General features: G+C 40.8%; 1 protein-coding gene across 2 annotated transcripts; it reads right to left on the minus strand.

The window, feature by feature from the left end:
* Positions 1-209: 209 nt before the first annotated feature.
* LAMP1 (lysosomal associated membrane protein 1) lies at positions 210-18,904 on the minus strand. 2 transcript variants are annotated; one of them, XM_062601675.1, is made up of 9 exons: positions 18,731-18,857; positions 9,488-9,603; positions 7,914-8,127; positions 7,644-7,805; positions 4,714-4,928; positions 3,204-3,326; positions 2,203-2,272; positions 1,877-2,047; positions 210-1,216 (listed from the first exon to the last, which is right to left on the minus strand). In XM_062601675.1, the coding sequence occupies exons 1-9, from the start codon at positions 18,780-18,782 to the stop codon at positions 1,077-1,079; spliced, it is 1,263 nt and encodes a 420-aa protein (XP_062457659.1). In that variant the 5' UTR covers positions 18,783-18,857; the 3' UTR covers positions 210-1,076. The 2 variants fall into 2 exon arrangements, with proteins under 2 accessions (XP_062457659.1, XP_062457660.1); XM_062601676.1 differs by lacking the exon at positions 9,488-9,603 and having other exon boundaries at positions 18,731-18,904.
* Between the last annotated feature and the right edge of the window lie 1,055 nt (positions 18,905-19,959).

Consider the following 19,959-nt stretch of genomic DNA (forward strand, 5'->3'; position numbering starts at 1 on the left):
AGGAAAAAAAAAAAACACCTAAAACCTGCTGTTTTGAAGAGACACAAAGTTAAGCCTCACCTTTGTGCTGCACAGACAGAAGAAAAATGAAACACTAGTTTAACATAATCCCAAGTTAAGGATGTTCTAAGCTTCAGAAAGAGCCAAACCAAGACATTTAGCACTTAACAGTCAAGTCTTTTTAAAGAATGATCAGAGATATTAAGACATACAGAAAAAAAGTGTTTTTATTAGCATTGTTACAGGCAATGCATACATAAGAACTGATCCTTAAAGTGTACAACCCCCAGCCAAGTTTAAAGCAAGAGAATCAGCAGATTGAGATCTATATTGTACACATGTGCAGTAACAGGATCTCTCTGGACCTTCCAACAGAAGAGACTGAAATCACTTTACAAAAAAAAATGTAAATAACACCCATTTTAAAAAAGTACCAGCTCCTAACAAGCTGGCAGAGCATCAAAAATATCAAACAGGGGAGTTGTCCAATCATAAAGAGTTCCTATAAGGTTTGAGTATTGCGCTGTTCACACCCTGCATATGCCAGGCATTGTGTTTAAAGCTTAATAAAAAATACACACCTAAGAGACAAGGTGGAGTTTAGATTTCAGATTTCAATTTTGTCAGTTGTTACTAAATTTCTTTAAATACAATATCAGTATAATTAAATTAATCACTGGATGGCAGCAGTACCAAGAATGAATTTTTTCCCTTTGTTAAGAGTTTTGAAGTTGAGTAGATGTGTATTAGCAACATCCCTGTGTGGAATCTTTTGCTGACATTACCTTATGCCAATTCCAAAAAAAAAGCACCCTTAAAAACTTTTAGCTTGTTTCTAAGTGGGTAAATATTTAAACTAGTTAGCAAAATTAAATATCAGAATTTTCGGTTATTTTTGTGCATAGTTAAATGCTGCAAGATGATTTCACATTTAATAAAGCAGACTTTGAGAAGAAGCAATTTGCAAGAAAAGGTGTTTCCTTACAACATCAATCTTAGTCTTAGCTCAGGGAAAATATTACTTTTTTCTGCTTCTTCAATTGCTTTCTATCTACACAGTATTTGAGTGCAAGTCATTAAATTGTTTGATATCCAGCATGGCTTCTCTTTCTGCCAATCAAGTACGCAATCAAGACAATTAGAACAAGACCAGCAAGGGCTGCACCAACTATTATTGGGATCAGCATGTTATTTTCATCTAGTTGGCATTCTTCCACTGAAAAGAGAAGAAAATTCACATTAGGTGCTAATCCACCAACAGATGGGTATATATCCATAAAGTCAAGCTTCCACTCTCAGCACATAGATAAAACTGGCTTGAGTTAACTTCTAACTTAGCTTGCCAACAACCAAAATGAAACAAAGTTCAATAACTATGATCATTCGGGATCAAGTCTTTCTAGTATTTGTTGCATGCACAACATAGATTTGTAATTGTTTCCTTCAATTGTTACTAGTGTTACGCACATGAATTTGTGCATCCAAGCAGACCCCTCCCTTCAGCCTTTTTGCTTTAACCCCAGTCACAAAGGAGAGTGTAAACTAAAGCAGCTGGGAGTTTCCCAGATCTTTACCCCTTCAATATAATTGCCTGTGAAGAGTAAGGAGGAAAAGTTAATGCTCTTCCTTAACTCTTCTCTAGATTAAGAAGTACTACCTATTTCAAAGCTGCTTTTTAAATACTTCTTGTATTAGCTTCAACTCAAGACATTATCAACTCCTACCCCATCCGTAACAGGGCATGCAGAAACTGAGCATAGCACTTAAGAGCTGACTTTGACTGCAGAATAAAATGAAATTGATTAAAATATTGAATGTGTGTGTCAAAGTGTAAGTTGAAAAGCTTTGATAGATTTTACAAATATAAACCTCTTACCTGGCCCAAATTTGTCTCCATCAACCTTGAAAACCTGTATCTGAACGTTAAATACGTTGACAAGGGCTTTGTCTGAGACCCAGAGATTCTCCTCTGCACTGCACTTGTAGGAGTTCCCTACTGAAGCTCTCAGCTCACTCATACTGTTGTTATATGCTTCAAACTTTGGAACTGTGCAAAAGAAGATCTTGTTACAGAATCTTGAACAGGTGCAAGCTCATAGGGCTTAAAGACAATCATCCTCTACATTCATCCCTTCCTTTAATGCAGGCAAACCATAATATTTATAAAAAATCATCTAAAACAAAATTCTGAAGAGACCCTACCTTTTGCTTCAGAAGGCAGTGTCATGCTCACATTCACACCTTGCAGAAAGAATTTTTCAGTACTTGCATTCTTTAAAAGAAAGACCGGTAGTTGTCATTTAACCTACTGATGTACAAAATAAGCTGCTAAGATTAGGGTTCAATTCTGCATGCAGTTAGAGAAAGGTTTTCAAAGCACAGTCTTTCATTGAAATGCTAGCATCCTAAAGAGGAGCTTAGTCACACCTTTAAATACAAAAGCCACAGGAGGTATCCACCTTAAAGGAGGTTATGAGGGGCCAGGGAGGAGGAGGGGGAACTGTTGCTATCAGACTGCTGACCTGACCTCCACACTGAAGTCAGTCTCAATTAACCAGGACAGGGTGCAATGACCTCACCTGTGCTACAGGTACAGCTTTAAAGCAGCTAGGTACCACATAACTAGAGATGTGGAAAGTCATTTAATAGTGACAGATCAAGGCAACCATATTTCATCAATCCAATGTATAGTAAAAGCAGCATGAACTTCCCTGGAATCAGTTCTCAACAGTACACAGCTGCTAATGCAGCACTGGGGCAGGGCTGTTGGAAACAGCGATCCCAACCACTGCAGGAGACCTTAAGAAAAGCACACAACCCTTATGCTGTATACAGAACATAAATGAGGATTTAAATCTAATTCCACACTTTGACCATTAGATGAGATAACTATTTGTCCTGGGCTATATTCCTCTGCTACAAGTTGTTCCCACTTTGGATAAAAAGCCTGGAAGGGTGAGCAATGCAATTGCTTAAGGCAATTCCCTTTGACTCAACTTATCAGAAATTCCCATTGCAGACAAAGTACGTGTGTACATGTATTTTCCTTCCTCCCACTTACCCAAATATTAACCCCCCTAAATCTATTAAAGCAAAGAAGGTATTCCCCTTCTAAGAGCAAAAGATGTAGCTACAGGACTCACCCCAATCAACTTCACATCAAAACTACTGCACACCCTACATACTTTGTCTAGAAATCTTACCAATGCAAAGTGAAAGATAAGCTTTGTTTTCTCAAAAGTCAACGTCAAGAAGGCAGAAGTATTGCTGCATGTCCCAGAAGAAGTTGTATTATGTGGTATGAAATTCAACAAATCTAATCCAATCTATGAGAGAAGAGAATCAATTATGACACTTAATGTCCTTTAAAAGACTAATATACTACTACATGGATCAGTCAGCTTCTATTTTACTTGTACTCACATGCATACAATGCTATACCTGCCTGCCCATTTCACAGACAAGCAGGCAGATACATGCACACAGTATGGATTGGTGTGCACCAGGCTGGCCCAGAGGACAAACGCACACAAAACAAAGCTTTCCTCAGTCCCAGTTGGCTGCAGCCAGTAACCTGCTGCTTTACCCACACCACACTTGCTCCTAGGTACATAAGGAAGACAGTAACCACCACTACAGAGGTGGCAACAAGCTACAAAATCCTGCTTCAACAGAGTGGAGAAGCACTCATGAAGAACGCCTGCAATCATGATCTTGCAAGTCACTTCAGTTTAATACATTTTAGCTTTACCCATGGTACATGACTTCATACTGTGCTGTGTCTGCATACTGTCACAGGCTAAAGGTACTTGCAGAACAATGACACAAAACATTGGCAGGTCTTGGAGTAACTGATCCTCATGGGACTTGGAAAACCTATTTACTGCCACCTCAGTGGTCATTGGGTTACAAATCAGCTGTTCCAGCAGTGCTAGAGTGTAATGCTGCAGGAAGTAACTTGGGGAATTTCACACAACAAAGATGGTTGTAACACATTTCCCATCATAACCAGCTAGTGTACAGCCAAACCCCAGTCATCAAGTGCTCAATTTTTCCTCAGTCATTACCATATGCGTACACGTGTCTCACTAGCACACAGAGCATTAAGCAATTAAATCCTACTGAAATCTACCCTCCTCACAACAGGTACATTATCACTGGACCCTGAATAAACTACAGAAAAGAAGCCATAGTTGCATTTGCCTACAGTTGTCCTGTTGACCTCAGGTCAAGCTATAGGATAGGAAAAAAATTTCCAACCAAAGGTCCATATAACAGAGCTTGTACTTTTTTTTCAGTTTCCTATTGAGGGTCTATTTGCATCAACAATGGAAGGAAACAACCTATGCTGGGCCAGATTTTTATTTTCAGATATCTGAGTACAAATTCTAGTATTTAAGTAACATTTTAAAATCCATCTAGATAATATCTGATAAAGAACAGCCACCACTCATATTTTGATAGTTTTACTGCTTCTGGAATACTCTAATATTACATTTGACAGATAGATTTTTTTCCATTCAAGAGTACTAAATTTAAAACTTGCAGTGCAGCAGAACTGTGTCAGTATTCACTAATCTAATCCAAGTGAAACAATTTAAATACAGCACAATGGAGGAACACTGTGAAGATACAGGATTTTATAAAAGTTAGCCTGTAATAATTTAGCAAGTTTTCCCCACAGAAATCTAAAGGTTTTGAAGAAAAATATACCTTTTCATCTTTTTTTAGATAGGTGACATTAAGCTGCAACCCCATGGAGGCAAGCACACAGGTTCCATTTGCACCAGTCACATTGTATTTACCAACAGTAGGATTTTGTGGCAATGCAGTTGGTGCTGGGCTAGTTGTTGGAAGCTGGCTAGTGGTCTGTCTAGGTGTTGTAGTCATTACAGTAGTGGAGATCATATCTTCAGCACATTCTGTCTCTGGAGAGAAAGAAATGTAGACAATCAAAATGAAACTACACAATAATCTACCTTTTCTCAATCCTGAAGGGGAAGAAGGATACTAAGAGGAGGCTCAAGTGACTATCCCTTAAACCTTTGTGGTTTAAACATGTGTGCTAGAGGTAGAGGGACAGTTCTCAGGCCCAGTATGAAAAGCAGTCCCTGATGAGATGTGCTGTTTTGGTCCCCCTCTTTCCACCCACTACACTACCAGTTTGCAAGGATCTGAACTCTGGCAATACCTGAAGGAATATTAAAATACTACTGGACTTCTCAAGTCCTCATAGCAGTGCTGTGGCTCTTTATCCTTAACAATGTTATCCTAAGACACTGCTTTTGCTGGCAAGTGTTTCGATATAGCTTTTCCCTTGGAGTCTCATGCCCTTTCTCCCTGGAGTCCTGCATTAGTAGCTATCTTCCATACCCACTATCTGAGATTAAAGAGTCTTAAATCAGACTGCCTTCTCTGGTCATCCAGTTCAGCACCAACTTCCAAGGCAGTGAGATAGAGGGGAAACAGTGGCTTCAACTTACTTGCCAGAACAGTCAGAAACACCTGGCAGAAAAATCTTAACTCATTCTGGGACCTGAGAAAGCGCCTGTATTAAATGTCCAAAATAAAACTAAAGGTCACAGCAAAGATATTACTGCAGTACAGGCTTCCAAGTTCCAAGCCAAAGTCATGTCCCTCTTTCAGGGATAACAGCTTACAGCCTTACAAGAATGACAGCAACTACAGCAGCACTACAAGTTGTTTCAAATCTGACTGAAAGAGCCTACTGCTAAGATTTAAATCATATGCTCCTTGCAGATGGTAGACATATGATGTATAGTCTCCATACTCAAACGATGACTTAACTTCAGATTAAGAGTCAGAAAGAGGAACTCTACTTCAAATGCAAGCTAATCACACCTTCCGAACACAGACTCCAATGCAGTACACTTCCTATTTCTGCTCCATTTCTGGAAGGTGAAAGAGCAGAAGCAAGGGAGATGAAGGGAGGGAAAATTCTTTCTACAAGAGTAGAAAGAAGGAACTGTTCTGGGAAGAATGCTGTGGTCAAGTATGCAGATAAAGATACAAAAAGGGTAAAGCAAAGATTCTTGAGCTACTTGAACAAAAGTAGTAAGAAAAAAGGAGATAGGTGATTGTGCAGTAGGAATAAAAAAAATCTGGATGCATTCCCAAGATGATAATAAAAGATAATAATAAAAACCAAAGGAAGATACTAATATAAAAAACTAAGCATGGCAGCATGGACAACAGGAATGTGGAAATGAAAACAGAACAAAGGCCTTGCACACAGACCAAACAGTGTCTATCCCAAGATCATATGAAGTCATGTATCTTGCTGAGGGTTTTAATAGTTTCATCAAGGCACAGTGATATCGTAGGATGAAGAAAAACAACTGTGAGGAAGTGATCCTGACAACTTAAAGACACTCTAGATTAGAATGAAGAGAAAGAAGGAAGTAGAAATAGAAAGTTGATCAAATGCTAATAAACTTTTGTTGCATAAGATAATGGAAGCAACACCCTCCCAAAATAATGCAATACTGAATTTTTTTTAACCAAAAGAATGTGCAAGACCAGGTAATAAGTGATGTTGAAAGGAAAAGCATTAGACAGTTTTCAGTGAACTTTAATTTTGGAAATTAAAAAAGTTTTTCCCATGAATGGTATGGTTTATGTTGAGAAACGACTGACCAAGAAACTAATTCACACTGAAATTTGGACCAGTAGTGTGAGGCGCCACAAAAAGTCAGCTCTGGGATTATGATGCATCAGGCAAGGTATCTCATGGAGAGATGGGGTAAAGAATATCTATTATATATCTAATAGCCCTGTAGAAGGCATTTTTTAATGAATCCATCACATACCACCACTGATCTATTAGTCATAGGATTGATTTCAAATCAACAGATGCATGAATAGGATTACCAGGATAAGAATGTTAAGTTCTACATTTCCCTCAGAAGATGAAAGACTTCCTATTCAGCCCAACAAAACCATGGCAAAGACTTACTAGTGCCTAATATTCCATGGGTGAGAAAGCAAGAGAAAGAGCCATATAAGCTGAACAGCGTTGCCACAAAAAACAAGCAGCATGAACACATGATGGAAATTGTTTGTCCTCTTAACATTAGAGCAGAGAAATTGAGATGCTTTTTCAGGATAAAAATTATTTTGTGATCGAGACTGATAAGAGAAGGAACATCATTTCTTACATCTTCTGTGAAACTTCCTGTACAAAGATGCATGCATCTACTCCCTACAGGCCATTGTATCACGAGCTTTCCCCAGAGCACATGGGAACTAGTTTAAACTACTGTGGGAGAAGCGTACTCTTAAGTGGTCTGACCCTCCTCAAACTAGGCTTTTGGCCACGTGCCTGGCTTACCTATTGCAGCATGTTTATACCCATATACATGAATGGAAGGAATGGTCCATAATGCCTATAAAAAGCCCATAGGAATAGCATCTTCCAGTCATAGATGCTGACATCCCTACAGAGAAAACCTCAAGCAACTTCATTAACAATTTCAACAGATGCCACCAACCACACAGCTATCAGCTTCAGGTCCAGTCTGTACCTACCTAGATATGATTAGTCAGGGCTTCGAAGAAATAACTTATCATTGAAAATGATATTAGCTTACCAAGTACACTTTTTTTGGCCACTAGATACCTACTATTTACACTGACAGTGCCATTTGCAATGTAGGCTTCCAAAGTAACATTGCTAAAAGTGATGTTCACATTCTTCATATTGACGTGCTTGGAGTTGATGCATCTGTATTTTGTGCCCATATCTGCCTGAATATCAGATTTATGCGATACTTTCACCACTTTGCCTGTAAAAGGATTACACTGCATTAGAATTTAACAGTACTTACAGAAACAAATCAGTACTACATCTGGAAGGGTTGCACAATGGAAAGAACAGGAAGTTTTCATTTTACCTTCAGTTGAGTTATGGAACACAGTTCTATCTGACAGATTGTAGTGGAAAATTAACTCTTCAACTTGGTACTGGTTTGCACTCTTCATGAAATTCAGGCTTAATGAATGTCCTGCTCCAAAACCCAATGCCAGAATTGGTCGAGATGTGTTACGTTTACCACATGTGCTTCGTTGCAGTACTGTGGCATTTTGTGGAAGAAAAAAGTGTACAACCTGAGGGGTATAAAACAAAACACATAAATGGGATAATACAACAGACTTTCCTTACTGCTTTTCAAATAGCCTATGCAACTGCTTCAAAACAGCCAGCATTCACATAGCCTGTCAGCTGTCTATTTATATACATGTATCCACTCTCCCAACAAATAGCATGGTACTGGTGCTCGGATTTCTAAGGATCTTGGTCCCTGTGAAATTTGAGGACAAAACAGTACACTCACAGCACTCAGACCTTGTTCTTTAAACCGGCACTATGAATTTGCACGGACACCTGTAACTAGATAAATCAAATCTGGCAAATTCTGATACAGGTGAAAAATGAGAGTTTAGTCTTTGTTTCTTGTACTACAGTTGAGTAAGCAGAACAGAAGCACACAGTACAGTCTGCATAGTTTGGCTATAAATCTTCAAGTTCATTACGTATTGACCAGTAGCTCAGTACCTGAAGACAAAAAACAACATTTAGTGGAAAGTCTGAGCTCATGATTTACAAGGAACAGCCAAAGCCACATTATGAGAGCAGCCACCTCTGAAAAAATTTGGCATAGCAGTGTCAGCAGGATTTGAGACCATCAGCCTGAAGTGGACTATTCAATGTAGCTCCCAGATCAAAAAAATCCCACGTAGTAGATGTGCCAGTAGCAAAGCAGTAGGATTTTTTCCCTTCTAATTTCATGTTACACTAATTAATAGGAAAAAAAAGCAACTTCAACAGGATTGCCTTAAAACATGCAATTGCAATGGCATTATAAATACAAAATTCCCATTCAAAGAGCGATAACAAACAATTATTAAATTGAAAAGCAGAGTATTTGGAAATAAAAATTCTTAATTTTCCTTAATAGATTTTGCTATTATATTGACTTTTGCTGTTAATGCTGAGCAACCTGTGTACACTGGTCTGCAGACACACTGAAATATGCTGAGACCTACATAAAAGAGTCACAGATTTCAGAGAAGTTTAAAAGCAACCTACTAACAGGCATTTCAGATTTAGTCCAAATAAGTAATTGCAATGATCAAGTCCACCTAAAGGAGACTGGTAGCACTTTTTCTTTATGGTCCCAATAAAAGCCATGTTAGCTGCCAATAGAACTTGTATGGCATCTCAGTTGCAAAGTTTGCTTCATGCATTTATTATTTGTGGTGGTTGCAGGTAGTCTTAGTCCTGTTTAATTAAAGGAAGCATAAGTAATAAAGGAAAAATTGAAGAAACCTGACTAGAAGGAGGGATTGTTTGTGGCAGCTGCTTTTCAGGCTTACATATTTGTTTGAAATTTCAGGTGCACGCTTGCAATAATACTACACATTTTTTAATACAAGTTAGAGGTAAGCAGTGAGCTACTCCCCTCACCTCTTTTTGCCCATTGCTGTTGTATTCCACTGAGAAGGCCACTGTCATATCAGCCACTATGCAGACATTACCACTTGAATCTTTCACATCAAATGAAGCAGCAGCCTGTAAAAAGCCTGTTAAGAATGGCAAGTAGTTTATGTCACATGAGTTATTTTAGATCTGAGAGGCAAACATATACAACTCCATATTTTATGATTGCATTCTAAACTTCACAGTTGAATTTGAAACTTGAGTAAGCCTCTACTAGCCTCAATACTACTAAAGAAAATTTAACATCTACTAGTGTCTAAAAGACAAAAACCACCCAAACCAAAACTATCGACATGCCTGCTCATTAGAGAATAAGAAAAACTTGTAACAAAGTGTACTGATCATACTGTTCAAGGCAACTACACAGGGTTCACATGCTAGAGAGCAAAGAGTTTGCAAGCTTCAGACAGAACTGACTTTGCGTATTTGATCCTGCCTAGGCACTCAGTCTTCCCCTCGCAGCACACCACACAGCCTTCATTCCCGCTGTACCAGGACACTCAGCTGCACATGCCCTGAATGCAGCATTTAGAAGGCTTGCATCGACTGCAGATGTTTTGGAGGCACTGCCAAAAATAGGGTGACAGAGTGAGCCATCCTTGCCAGGAGAACTTCTCTTTACCATCATCATGCTCTCCACAGGAGGAGGGTGGGGGCCAAGACCTTGACACAGACTGAGGTTATGTTTTCCTGACTGGTTTAAGCTAATCTAAGACTGAGCTGCTGACAGAAGTGTGGTTTCTCCACATACAGTCACTTCCTCCAGCCCCAGTGCTCAGAGCACTGATGTGACCACACCGCACAAGTGCTAGCGCAGACTTAACCGGGCAAGAGCATGCAGCTAGAGCAGCGCAGTATCATCCCTTCTGACAGCAGTATGGACTTAGCTCAGCTTACACTGACAATGAAACCTGAGTAGCTACAAACCATCTGAAATAAGAGCAAACTGGACAGCATTCAGGTATCTGGAATCATACCACAATGTTCACACTTAAAGACATTTTATTTTTCTGATCATGGTCTTTTACCACGTGCACCAGAAGCAAATCTCACTGCAAAAAGCCTGCACTAATTTATGCTAGCATGTTATCATCTTGCATTTGCAAGAACCTCAGTCCTACAGAAAATCTGAAAAAGCAGCTGCAAGACAATCCATTCAATTTATCTAAAGCAAATAAGCTTTAAAGAGTCAAGCATACTAATCCATTCAACTGCTGATATGGCAAAAAGATCCAGCTGAGAGATGACTCATTATCTAACTTTCCCCCCCAAAAAAAGGTTTTTAAAAAGCAAATGTCAAATTTAAAATAATTTTGCTACAAAACTATAATGCGTACAATTGGATTATGGTAATTCTTAGGAAAAGTTGGACTTCTGTGAACAGGACCTAGGTACTTGGCACTTCAGCCACAACAACACACTGGGAACAGTTCTTCTGGCACTCAGCAAGTATTTGAAATTGTCTTGACAATATATCCTTCCCAGTAGCAAAGAAGATCAAAACTTAAATTCATACACTTTCTTCAGTTTAAAGAGTTAGACTCAAAGATAGACATAAAAAAGAAATTGCTTAAAAATGAATAGCATATAGAAAAATGATCATTTCAAAGCAAAATTGTCTTACCTCAGGCTTTATGTCAAGCTATATCATTCAAGAAAATACATGTACTCATAAGGAAAATCTTACCCACTGCAATTCAATGCAGCACTAGAAATAACCGAGGTTCTTCCATATGGAACTTCAGTTTGCAATGTTTTCAAGTTGAATTCACATTTGGAACTTATTTACATTTTACCTAAACACTTGTTTTCTCAAGAACAGAGCTGGTCATACTTTCTTGATTTCCAGCACTGCATAGAAAACAGTGTAGAAGCAGGGAATAACAGTTCACAGCTGTTCCAACTAACACTACCAATGAAAAATGCCATAGAACCAAGATCTTCAGCATGGATGCTGACTCCCAGGTTTGATACCTATTAAAAAACCTGATAATTTTTGAGCTAAGAATAAGTAAAGTAGTAATAGGCAGTAAAAGAATGCAAGAAGTTAGGAAAAATGGTTTTGAAGAGGAATGCAGCGCAAAGAGACTACTAAACAGCACGAAGACAACATTGATGACTTAAAAGAAAACACATAAGGCCTGTCCACTCCAGATGATTCAAGAGGAACTGAATTCTCCAAATGAAAGATGTGTAGGTACCAAATGGAAGAGAGATGCTGGGAATGAAGAGCAAACAAATCACCCTTAAAAACTGCCAGTAAAAAAGAGTAAGATGTCATAACAAACAGTAGCCTACACTAGACTCCGCAATGTTAAATTCACATCATGATATGAATCCAGATTTTGTTAGTGTGGAACAAGCCCTCCAAAACCCCATTCCTCCTTAATAAGTGTTAAGCAGCTACTGGATTTATGATGAGTACGTGTGAAGCACGAGACATCGAGCTGTCCTTGATGAAGTGGCAGAAGAGGGCTGTTTCACTGTGAATAAGCCGACATTCACGAGACAGTGGTCAGAGCAAGCACTGTGCTGTCGGCATTATCCACTCCCATGGTCTTGGGGGCAGGGATAGACAGCAATTCAACGGGAACGACTGAAAATAAGGGCTAGAGAGGCAAAGAAGAATTAGAAAAAAACCTTAAGGAACAAAATCAAGATATCGAAGGAAAGAAGTTCCCCTCCCTTTTTACCCTGTCCAGCTTGAGGCAGAAGAACAGCTCACTGGGTTTGGCAGGAAAGTAGCTGTTGAGCTTGCAAAAGCAATTTCAGTGTCGACTAGTGCTAATGCATGAATCATCACCAGCCCACAAACAGTAATAGCCCACAGTCAAAATGTCAAGAATCCAGAAAAGCAAACTTCTGAATCAGTCTGTTCTGGAAATATTTCTAATTAAGTTACATAAAGCAATTAAATTTCCTAAAGTAATGCTCAATTTTAACATGGTGTATCATTAACAAATACTACAAGTTGAGAATATTGCTTGTACTTCTGATAACAATGTTATGTCCTGCACTATTTAAAACAAAAGCTGATATAACCTCCAGTCTCTTAGCTTTGTACTTTAAACACTCTTCCTAATAAGCTGCTGGATCCCATGGGACAACCATCTGCTCCACGGCAAGTGCAGTACTTCTGATTTACATCACTGAACAGCTCCTAGACTTCTCAAATGTTTGAGAATGTTGAATTTGTTTCATTCTGCTGGAAATAAAAATGTACTAGCACCACAGAAACCTCACTTAGTCCAGATGTTTCCTTTGTACTCCAGCAGATTCCTTTAAAAGGGCTACTTTCACATACAATCTTCAATTACAAATATACAGTTATAATAAAGATAAGATAATCTCTCCTTTTGAAGTTCATTTCTTAAATTATCTTGTCATACAAGGAAGACTGTAGGAGAAGATTTCTTGAGCAGCTAAGTATGTTACTTAAATTAAATCTAACATCCTTCGTTATTTAACAAACATCAAAAAGATATACTCTGAAATAAAATAAATCAAAGAAAAATATACTCTGAAATAAGTCGAAGAAAAGACAATCTCCTTTCTCATGTAACAACTTGTCTTAAACTGATTTACCACACAGCATTAAATTTGTTTTAAACTGAGAACTCCAATGATAGCAAAACAATTGGGTACATTTGAATGATCCAAATCTGAACCCTGTTCCTTTTGGAGATGGTTTTCATAATGCCAGGACTCCCCACTTCTTGACCTCAAAGATGCTTTCAGTTTTCAAACTTATTACTTAAATTCTAGGAGTCAAGCATATCTACCTTTGAGCCATTCTCCTGCATGATGGTAAATTATCCATTATGTGAGGAAGAGATGAATATTTGTTGCTCTAAAAGCATATAAAAAAGTATATAAAATTTATAAAAAGCGTATGTTAATGGCAATAGTTTACATTGACTGCATACAAAAAAGGACTTCAGTTACAATCAGTGATTTATTTCCAAGTTTTATTAGAAACATGGAACACTAAAGATCTCAAACAGAAAAGCTACTTTTATATAATTTGGGATTTTGTCATTGTATTCATTTATTCATTTTCCCCACATAAATGAAAAGCCCCTTTAGTTCTTCCCTGCCCTTCGACTGAAAAAAAAAATAAAAACTGCAAGCCATCTGAATCTATCTGCATATAAAGTTCACATCATAAGCAGTTTAAGTGATACGGGTATCCTATGGCTTGGATTATAGTTATTCAGCATACCTGCAAATAAGGTTAGGGAAGAAAACCATGGTTACAGTGTAGTTTATCTGAAGGTGCCCCCCTCAAGCACCATGACAGTGGTTCAGAATATCACATCACATCAACCAGTCATGCACCCTAAAATCTCCACTTGGCTACAACCTACCCTGTAATTACTATTCAGTACTCTGAAGCTAAGGGATGCTCATTAACACACTCCAACGCCACACAACCATTTTACATCTAAGCTACTGAAGTCAGTATTTTAATACTGCCCTGTACCTTGGCCAAGGCATTTGGGGGGTTCTTGGGGTGTAATGAACACTGCTATCTATGTGGCATTGATCACAGGAAGTACAAAATGCTGATTCTGATTTAAATAAGTCATCTAAATCTGACCAAATAAATAATTTTGCTTTGTAGAACACATGAAACCAGATGTCCACTAATTCACTCATTCTGATAGTTCCAGAGAATCCTGTCACCTCACTGGCATTTCTGTGAGTAAATCAGTGATTTCAGTGCTTTAGGGATTTATGCAAGAGATAGGACAGTCCACTTAGGAAGAATTAATTCCCTACCTTCTAATCACTTGTCTTCTAATGTAGTACTATTCCCAGAGATATTCCTGGTACAAGTCGAATCTCAGAAGAAAAAAGCAAGATCACTTGCTTCGGATCCAAGATCTGCACTACCTGGGCAGTGCCAGAAAAACAAGACTTTTTTTTTTCTTTTATAAAGACAGTACTTCCGACCTATTAATACTTCTTTTTTTTGTTTGTTTTTTTTTTTTTAAGAGAGAAAAAATGAAAGCAGAAAAATCCCTTCACAGACTTTACATATGAATCATTTTGCTTGAAGCAAGATGGCCTTCATAAAATTATGAGTGTTTCACCTGTCATTAGTGGACTCAGGAAACTAAACAGAGGAGAGTATCTGAAAAGCACATGAAAAAAAGCTGGCTTCTGTTGGACATGCTTGAACATGAATGGAGTGGTAAAAAAGAGGGAACAAAGCTTTATTCAAAGACGGACAAGTGTACTTCAGGGGAGAAAAAAAGAGACTCAGCTGCACTTGTGCAGGTGCAGTATCTCATTGTACCAAGTTCAAGATCCAACCCTAGCAAATGCATCTTTGCCAAGCAACGGGGACAAGTTCATGCAGTCAGCCTCGGATTCCATTTTTAATATTGTTGATTTAAGTTAATGTGGTAAATGTTTTGTACAGTTTACTTAGAAAAAAATGTTTTGCAATTCAAGTTCACAGCAGAATGACTTCTGTCTTTATAAACACTTTCATAAAGGTATAAAAGCATCATAAAGGAAGGGCTACTCAGCAGCTATGCTCTTGCTGTTCAGCCAGATAATTGCACAATTGCATCAAATTTAGTCACATGAAACTTCTTTATGGTTTACTGTTTTATGAAAGGAAGTCTTGGGATGGTCTACAGCAGCTGATGACATGAGTCCAAGGGAACTCTGAATTACCATTGCTAGACCTTTTTCAGCATCCGCACAAGCTCATTTTGCACTTGCCCAGGTAATTGCAGCTGTGCCACAGCACACAGCTAACACAAATCATGTAAGGTAACTGAGAGCCAAAGACAACCTTTTGAGGAAGGAATATGGTGTTGACAATGTGAATAGAAAGCCTGCTCAGAGGACAGCCAAATGGAAAAAAGATAATAAACCAACTGCCTTAGTATGCCACTCTCCTATTCCAATCAAGACAAGAGTAGATCTCACTCTTAGCAAATGAAGTAGGCAAGAAAGTAAAGTCTTACTATTGTCCCCGTATTACAGACTGTAAATTCTGCCTAGTAAGAAATTACAAACCACTACAGGTTAATACAGAAAAACTAAATGTATCAAAGCAGCAGTTAGATGAATACCCACTGCACAGAGCTGAATCACATTTGAAACTGCACGTTCTGCCATCAGGGTGTCAGTAAAACTCTTACATGTGTAATTGAAGTAGGAAAAGTAGTGTTAGCAGCCAGTAGTGCTGTCAAGTGACATAGAAAGCTAAGAAAGTTAGCCTTAATGTGAAAGGAATAGCAGTTTGTCTTGGAGTCAAACAAAAAGTGCATGAAAGCATGATTTATCAAATTTAAAATAAATGTGAAAGTATTAGGCATGTGATCTAGAATGAAGATAATAAAGTATTCAAATAGCTGGATGTGTCTACTACAAAGTTTAATAGAATAAATACCAAATCAATGATGGCATTAATCTTTCTCAGAGAATTTGCAAATAATCATGTCTGACCTAAGAGCGGAAAGGATAAAGTACTGCAGTTAAGCTGAAACAAGCAGCGGGAAGGTGTGCCTTTTCAGCACTAGAAATAAGTTTCGTTTTAGACATGGAACAGGCTTGACTGAGGTTAGAGTAGTCAACTTCTCAAAAATACACCCATCTTGTCCTTCCAGCAGGGCCCTCCCCAACCCATGAGTAAAGTCTTCGACTTACCACCTGCAGCTGATTACAAACTGTCCTATCTACCACAGAACAATCTAGAAACATGTTTCATTACAAATGAAACCCGTAAATCAGTCCAAACAGGAACCTAGGGAGCATATCTCAACAGCAGCATGTCAGGGAGCCTAAGGAGGTCTTGCTCTGCAAGCAAGAAGCTGCTTTAGAAGTCAAGAAAGCTGCAAAAGTCAAAGCTGAGAGCCTATCACAGGAGGACAGACCTGAAACTAGGGTAGAAATTTGAGACTCTGAATACACTCAAAGAAGCTATCAAGCAAAACCAATAATGCAGGCAGCAGAAAGTAGCATTTGATAAAACAGTATTTCAAATGTCACATGATGTACAAGAAGTTGTATATTTATGAAAACTACTTTATATCCAGTCTTGGACAGTTCCATACAATTAGCAATTCCAATATTATGGAAAACATAGATAATAAATTCCAGCCAATGAACGATTGTTTCATGTTTCCCCTCTCTATCCGTGCAAGTTACTGTTTCTAAGAACCATCTGTGCCTGTTATCAGGGCTGTTCTAATCAGTACATCCAATGCAAGTACTGACTAGGTTTTAAAGTCCCCTTTAGACCAGAGTTGTGCAATAGAAAAACGTGCATTATGCGTCAACAACCCTGAAACGGCACCATGCTGCCTTCTAAAACTCATTTTCAGACACTTCATTATTTAGTGATACTGAACCCATGCTCGACTCTAAACTCAGATTTTTGAAGTGTTTTCTTTGACATGTTTGTGTTTCAGTAGGAAAAAAAAACCAAAATAATTAAAAAAAAAACATACAGGTGCAATCATAACCGAAGAGCACAAGCAACTCTGCTGGGTTTGGCACACTAGGCAACAGACACTTCCAGTGCTTAATGGCAGATGAGTACAACCTTCCTCCACATTTCAGAAGCAACGGGTAAGTCTAAGGGAAAAGTACTTTATCTCCCATTGCCTCTATTCCCAGTATTTACCACAGTATTATCTATAATGTTTTTTCATTTCATATGAGCTTCTGATATTTGTGAGGAAATTCGTCAGGAAATACTTAACGCTGATACACGAAATACTCAGCTTAGTGGCTTGCTGCCCAATGTGAATGAAAAACCAAAACATTAAGTAGGGCGTGGTGAGCAATTTATGAAGAAAAAAAAAAAAAAACACTCAGGTGTCTCGAAGTATTGTCCCGAAATCAAGGCATTGCCAAACACTGCTTTCACATCTGACCCACCCATGCTAATCCTCCAGTCTTCTCTGATCTTTGATTTATCCTGACCCACGCTCACTCAGATGAGTCAGTTGAACCGCGAACGAGGTGCAAACGTCTGAAGAACTGGCCTCAGGTAAGCTCATTCTTCTCCATCACGCCCCACCGCCCCACACTGTGGGGCAAGATGAAGTGAAGGCTATCTATCCACCACGGACGCAGCACCTGTTTGCACCAAATAATTCAAAGCTAAAGTTATGTGGAAATATTCAGCTGAATAACACAGGTACAAGGTCCTAACTGCTAGTAAATATACTTTGCAATAAAATGATCAAACTTGCCTGGTTCTTCAGCAGCATCAGAAGACACACACTTTACAGACCAGAAAATGACAAAGCTAAATGCACGACAATACATTTGTAACTGCTGGGTGAGCAGAGGAAGACTACTACAGTCCCCAAATATACTATCTGTGGTACCATTTTAAAACATGCAGGTTGATTAGGGTGCAAGCAAGTAAGCAATTTCTATTTCAAGTCCTAACTATATTATACAAGCCGTACAAAGAACTCTCTCACTACCACAGCAGTTTAGGGCTCCAACCGTAACAAGGAAGCCTGCTGCCACTGCCGCTCACCACGGCAAGGCGGACAGCGAGCGGGGCCGGCAGCAACTGGGTGTCTGAAGCGCCCAGTGCGCCCCTCGTAAATAACAGCTTTCAAGCTCAGTAAGAGAAACTGAAGCACTGTAGCCAAAGATAAAAATATTTACTACCCAGGAAAGCTTGAAGGGGTGCGAAGGCCGTCACAGCCCCCCAGATCAGGCCGGACGATGCACCTTCAGCTGCCGTTTTTCGCAGGAGGTTATTTTGCTGCCGCCCGACGGGGCCCCCGCCCTCCCCACGTACACACACGCTCCCCCGCTGCCAAAGCCACATTTCAGAAGCGCGACAGCGTCGCGTGATGTGGCTTTCGGTGCAAGGTAGTTACCGGGGAAGCAGCACGCACGCCAGGCACGCTTCCCCCAGGAAAAAAAATATTTATATAAAAAGAGAAAGAAAAGAAAGAGGAAAAATAAACAACACGGTAGAGAGCCCTGTGCGCTCCTGAGCCCGTCCCACCGCGGCAGCAAGGCCTCTCCCCCGCCAGAAGCGCCGAGCAGACGGACGCGCGGAGGGAGCGCGCAGGGAAGCAGCCGCTTCGCCCTCAGGAACTCCCGGCCGCAGGTCGGCGCCGCCGGCGGCCGATGACTCCCCGGCCCGGCCCGGTCCCCCGGGCAGCCCCGAGGTTACCGGCGCGGCGCAGCCCAGCCCCCCCGCCGCCTCCTTACCGAGCAGTGCGGCCGCCGCGAGCAGCCGCCGCGCGCCCTGGGCGCGAGCCATGGCGGGGAGGGGGGCGGGAGGAGGGGAGAGGGGGGCGAGGCGGCACCGGCGGCAGCGCGGGGACAACGGCGGCGGCGGCCCGCACGGACGGCACAGGCGACGGCCCGGCTGGTCATATGACCTCTGACGTCACCGCCCGCCGGGGGGGGGGGGCTGGCACGTGACCCGCCCGCGGAGCGAAGCGGAGACCCCGGCGGGTGGGAGGGGGGAACACAGCCGGGGGGAAATCTCGCGAGAGTGACCGCACCGCTTGAGGGGGGAGGGGGCGTTACTCGCGCTCCAACGGTCGCTGCCTCCGTGCCTGAGGCGGGAGTGTGGCGGCGGCGGCGGGTGCCCTGTGTGCGCACCTGCAAAATAATACTGTATAAACGCGGTTGGGGGGGGGGGTGCAAAGGTGTAAGCCCGCGGGGCGGTGTGTATACCTAGATAACATGCATAGCAGTATGGTCACGTAATGTGTTGAGCCTCGTATGTGCACTGTGTGTGTGCTATGATTTGCGCATTTAAGTGTGTGTAATGCGCACAGCATGTGTAGTGTACGCATAGCGCATATGTGTCCATACTATGATAGGAGACATGCAGGAATGCAGGTGGGCTCTCTGGTACAGATACCCAGGTCCACAGAGGTGGGTGCAGCATTGGTGTGTGTGGTCATGGCACTAGGCGCAGGCACGTGCACCATACACATTCCCGAGGTTCAACCCCATGTGCCTGCGTTGCACACGCCAGCCCCAGCAATGGGCCCAGGCCACTTGGGGCCTTCCTGGTGGTGGGCCTCTCCCTGCAGCAGTCATGGCTTCCTCCGACTGTGCTGTGCCACATGCTCCATCCTCGCCTGTGGAGCGGATGTGTGGAAACGGGCGCTTGGCCACGTGGGGACTTCCTGCCGGCTGCCTGAAGTCTTCCGTCTGTGACCTGCCTGATAACAACTGAGAAATGAAAACTTGAAGAACCATCAAGGCTCAAGTTGCCCTACCTAATTTTAGGCATTTAACTGCAGTTTGCAAGAGGGGAGTGCGGTCTGTCCAGGCATCCCTGGGTTAAGCAGGGAGAAGATGTTAGAGGAGGACGAGAGGCGCCTTCAGTTAGCAGTTAAACCTACCTAAATGCTGAATTTCTTCCAGAATAAGTTTCTTGCCTCTGAGTGTAAAGACAGTCTAAGGTGACTACTGTCATC

The sequence above is a fragment of the Rhea pennata genome, chromosome 1 (genome assembly GCF_028389875.1).
Source record: "Rhea pennata isolate bPtePen1 chromosome 1, bPtePen1.pri, whole genome shotgun sequence".
NCBI lineage: Eukaryota > Metazoa > Chordata > Aves > Rheiformes > Rheidae > Rhea > Rhea pennata.

What these genes read in the sequence shown, in the direction of transcription:
- LAMP1 (XM_062601676.1), bottom strand. Translation starts at nt 18,898, where the DNA reads ATGACCAGCCGGGCCGTCGCCTGTGCCGTCCGTGCGGGCCGCCGCCGC. An exon ending in GTTCCATAACTCAACTGAAG is followed by an intron (nt 7,806 to 7,913) that starts GTAAAATGAAAA and finishes ATCCTTTTACAG; the next exon opens with GCAAAGTGGTGAAAGTATCG. An exon ending in TGGAGACAAATTTGGGCCAG is followed by an intron (nt 1,217 to 1,876) that starts GTAAGAGGTTTA and finishes TTCTCTTTTCAG; the next exon opens with TGGAAGAATGCCAACTAGAT.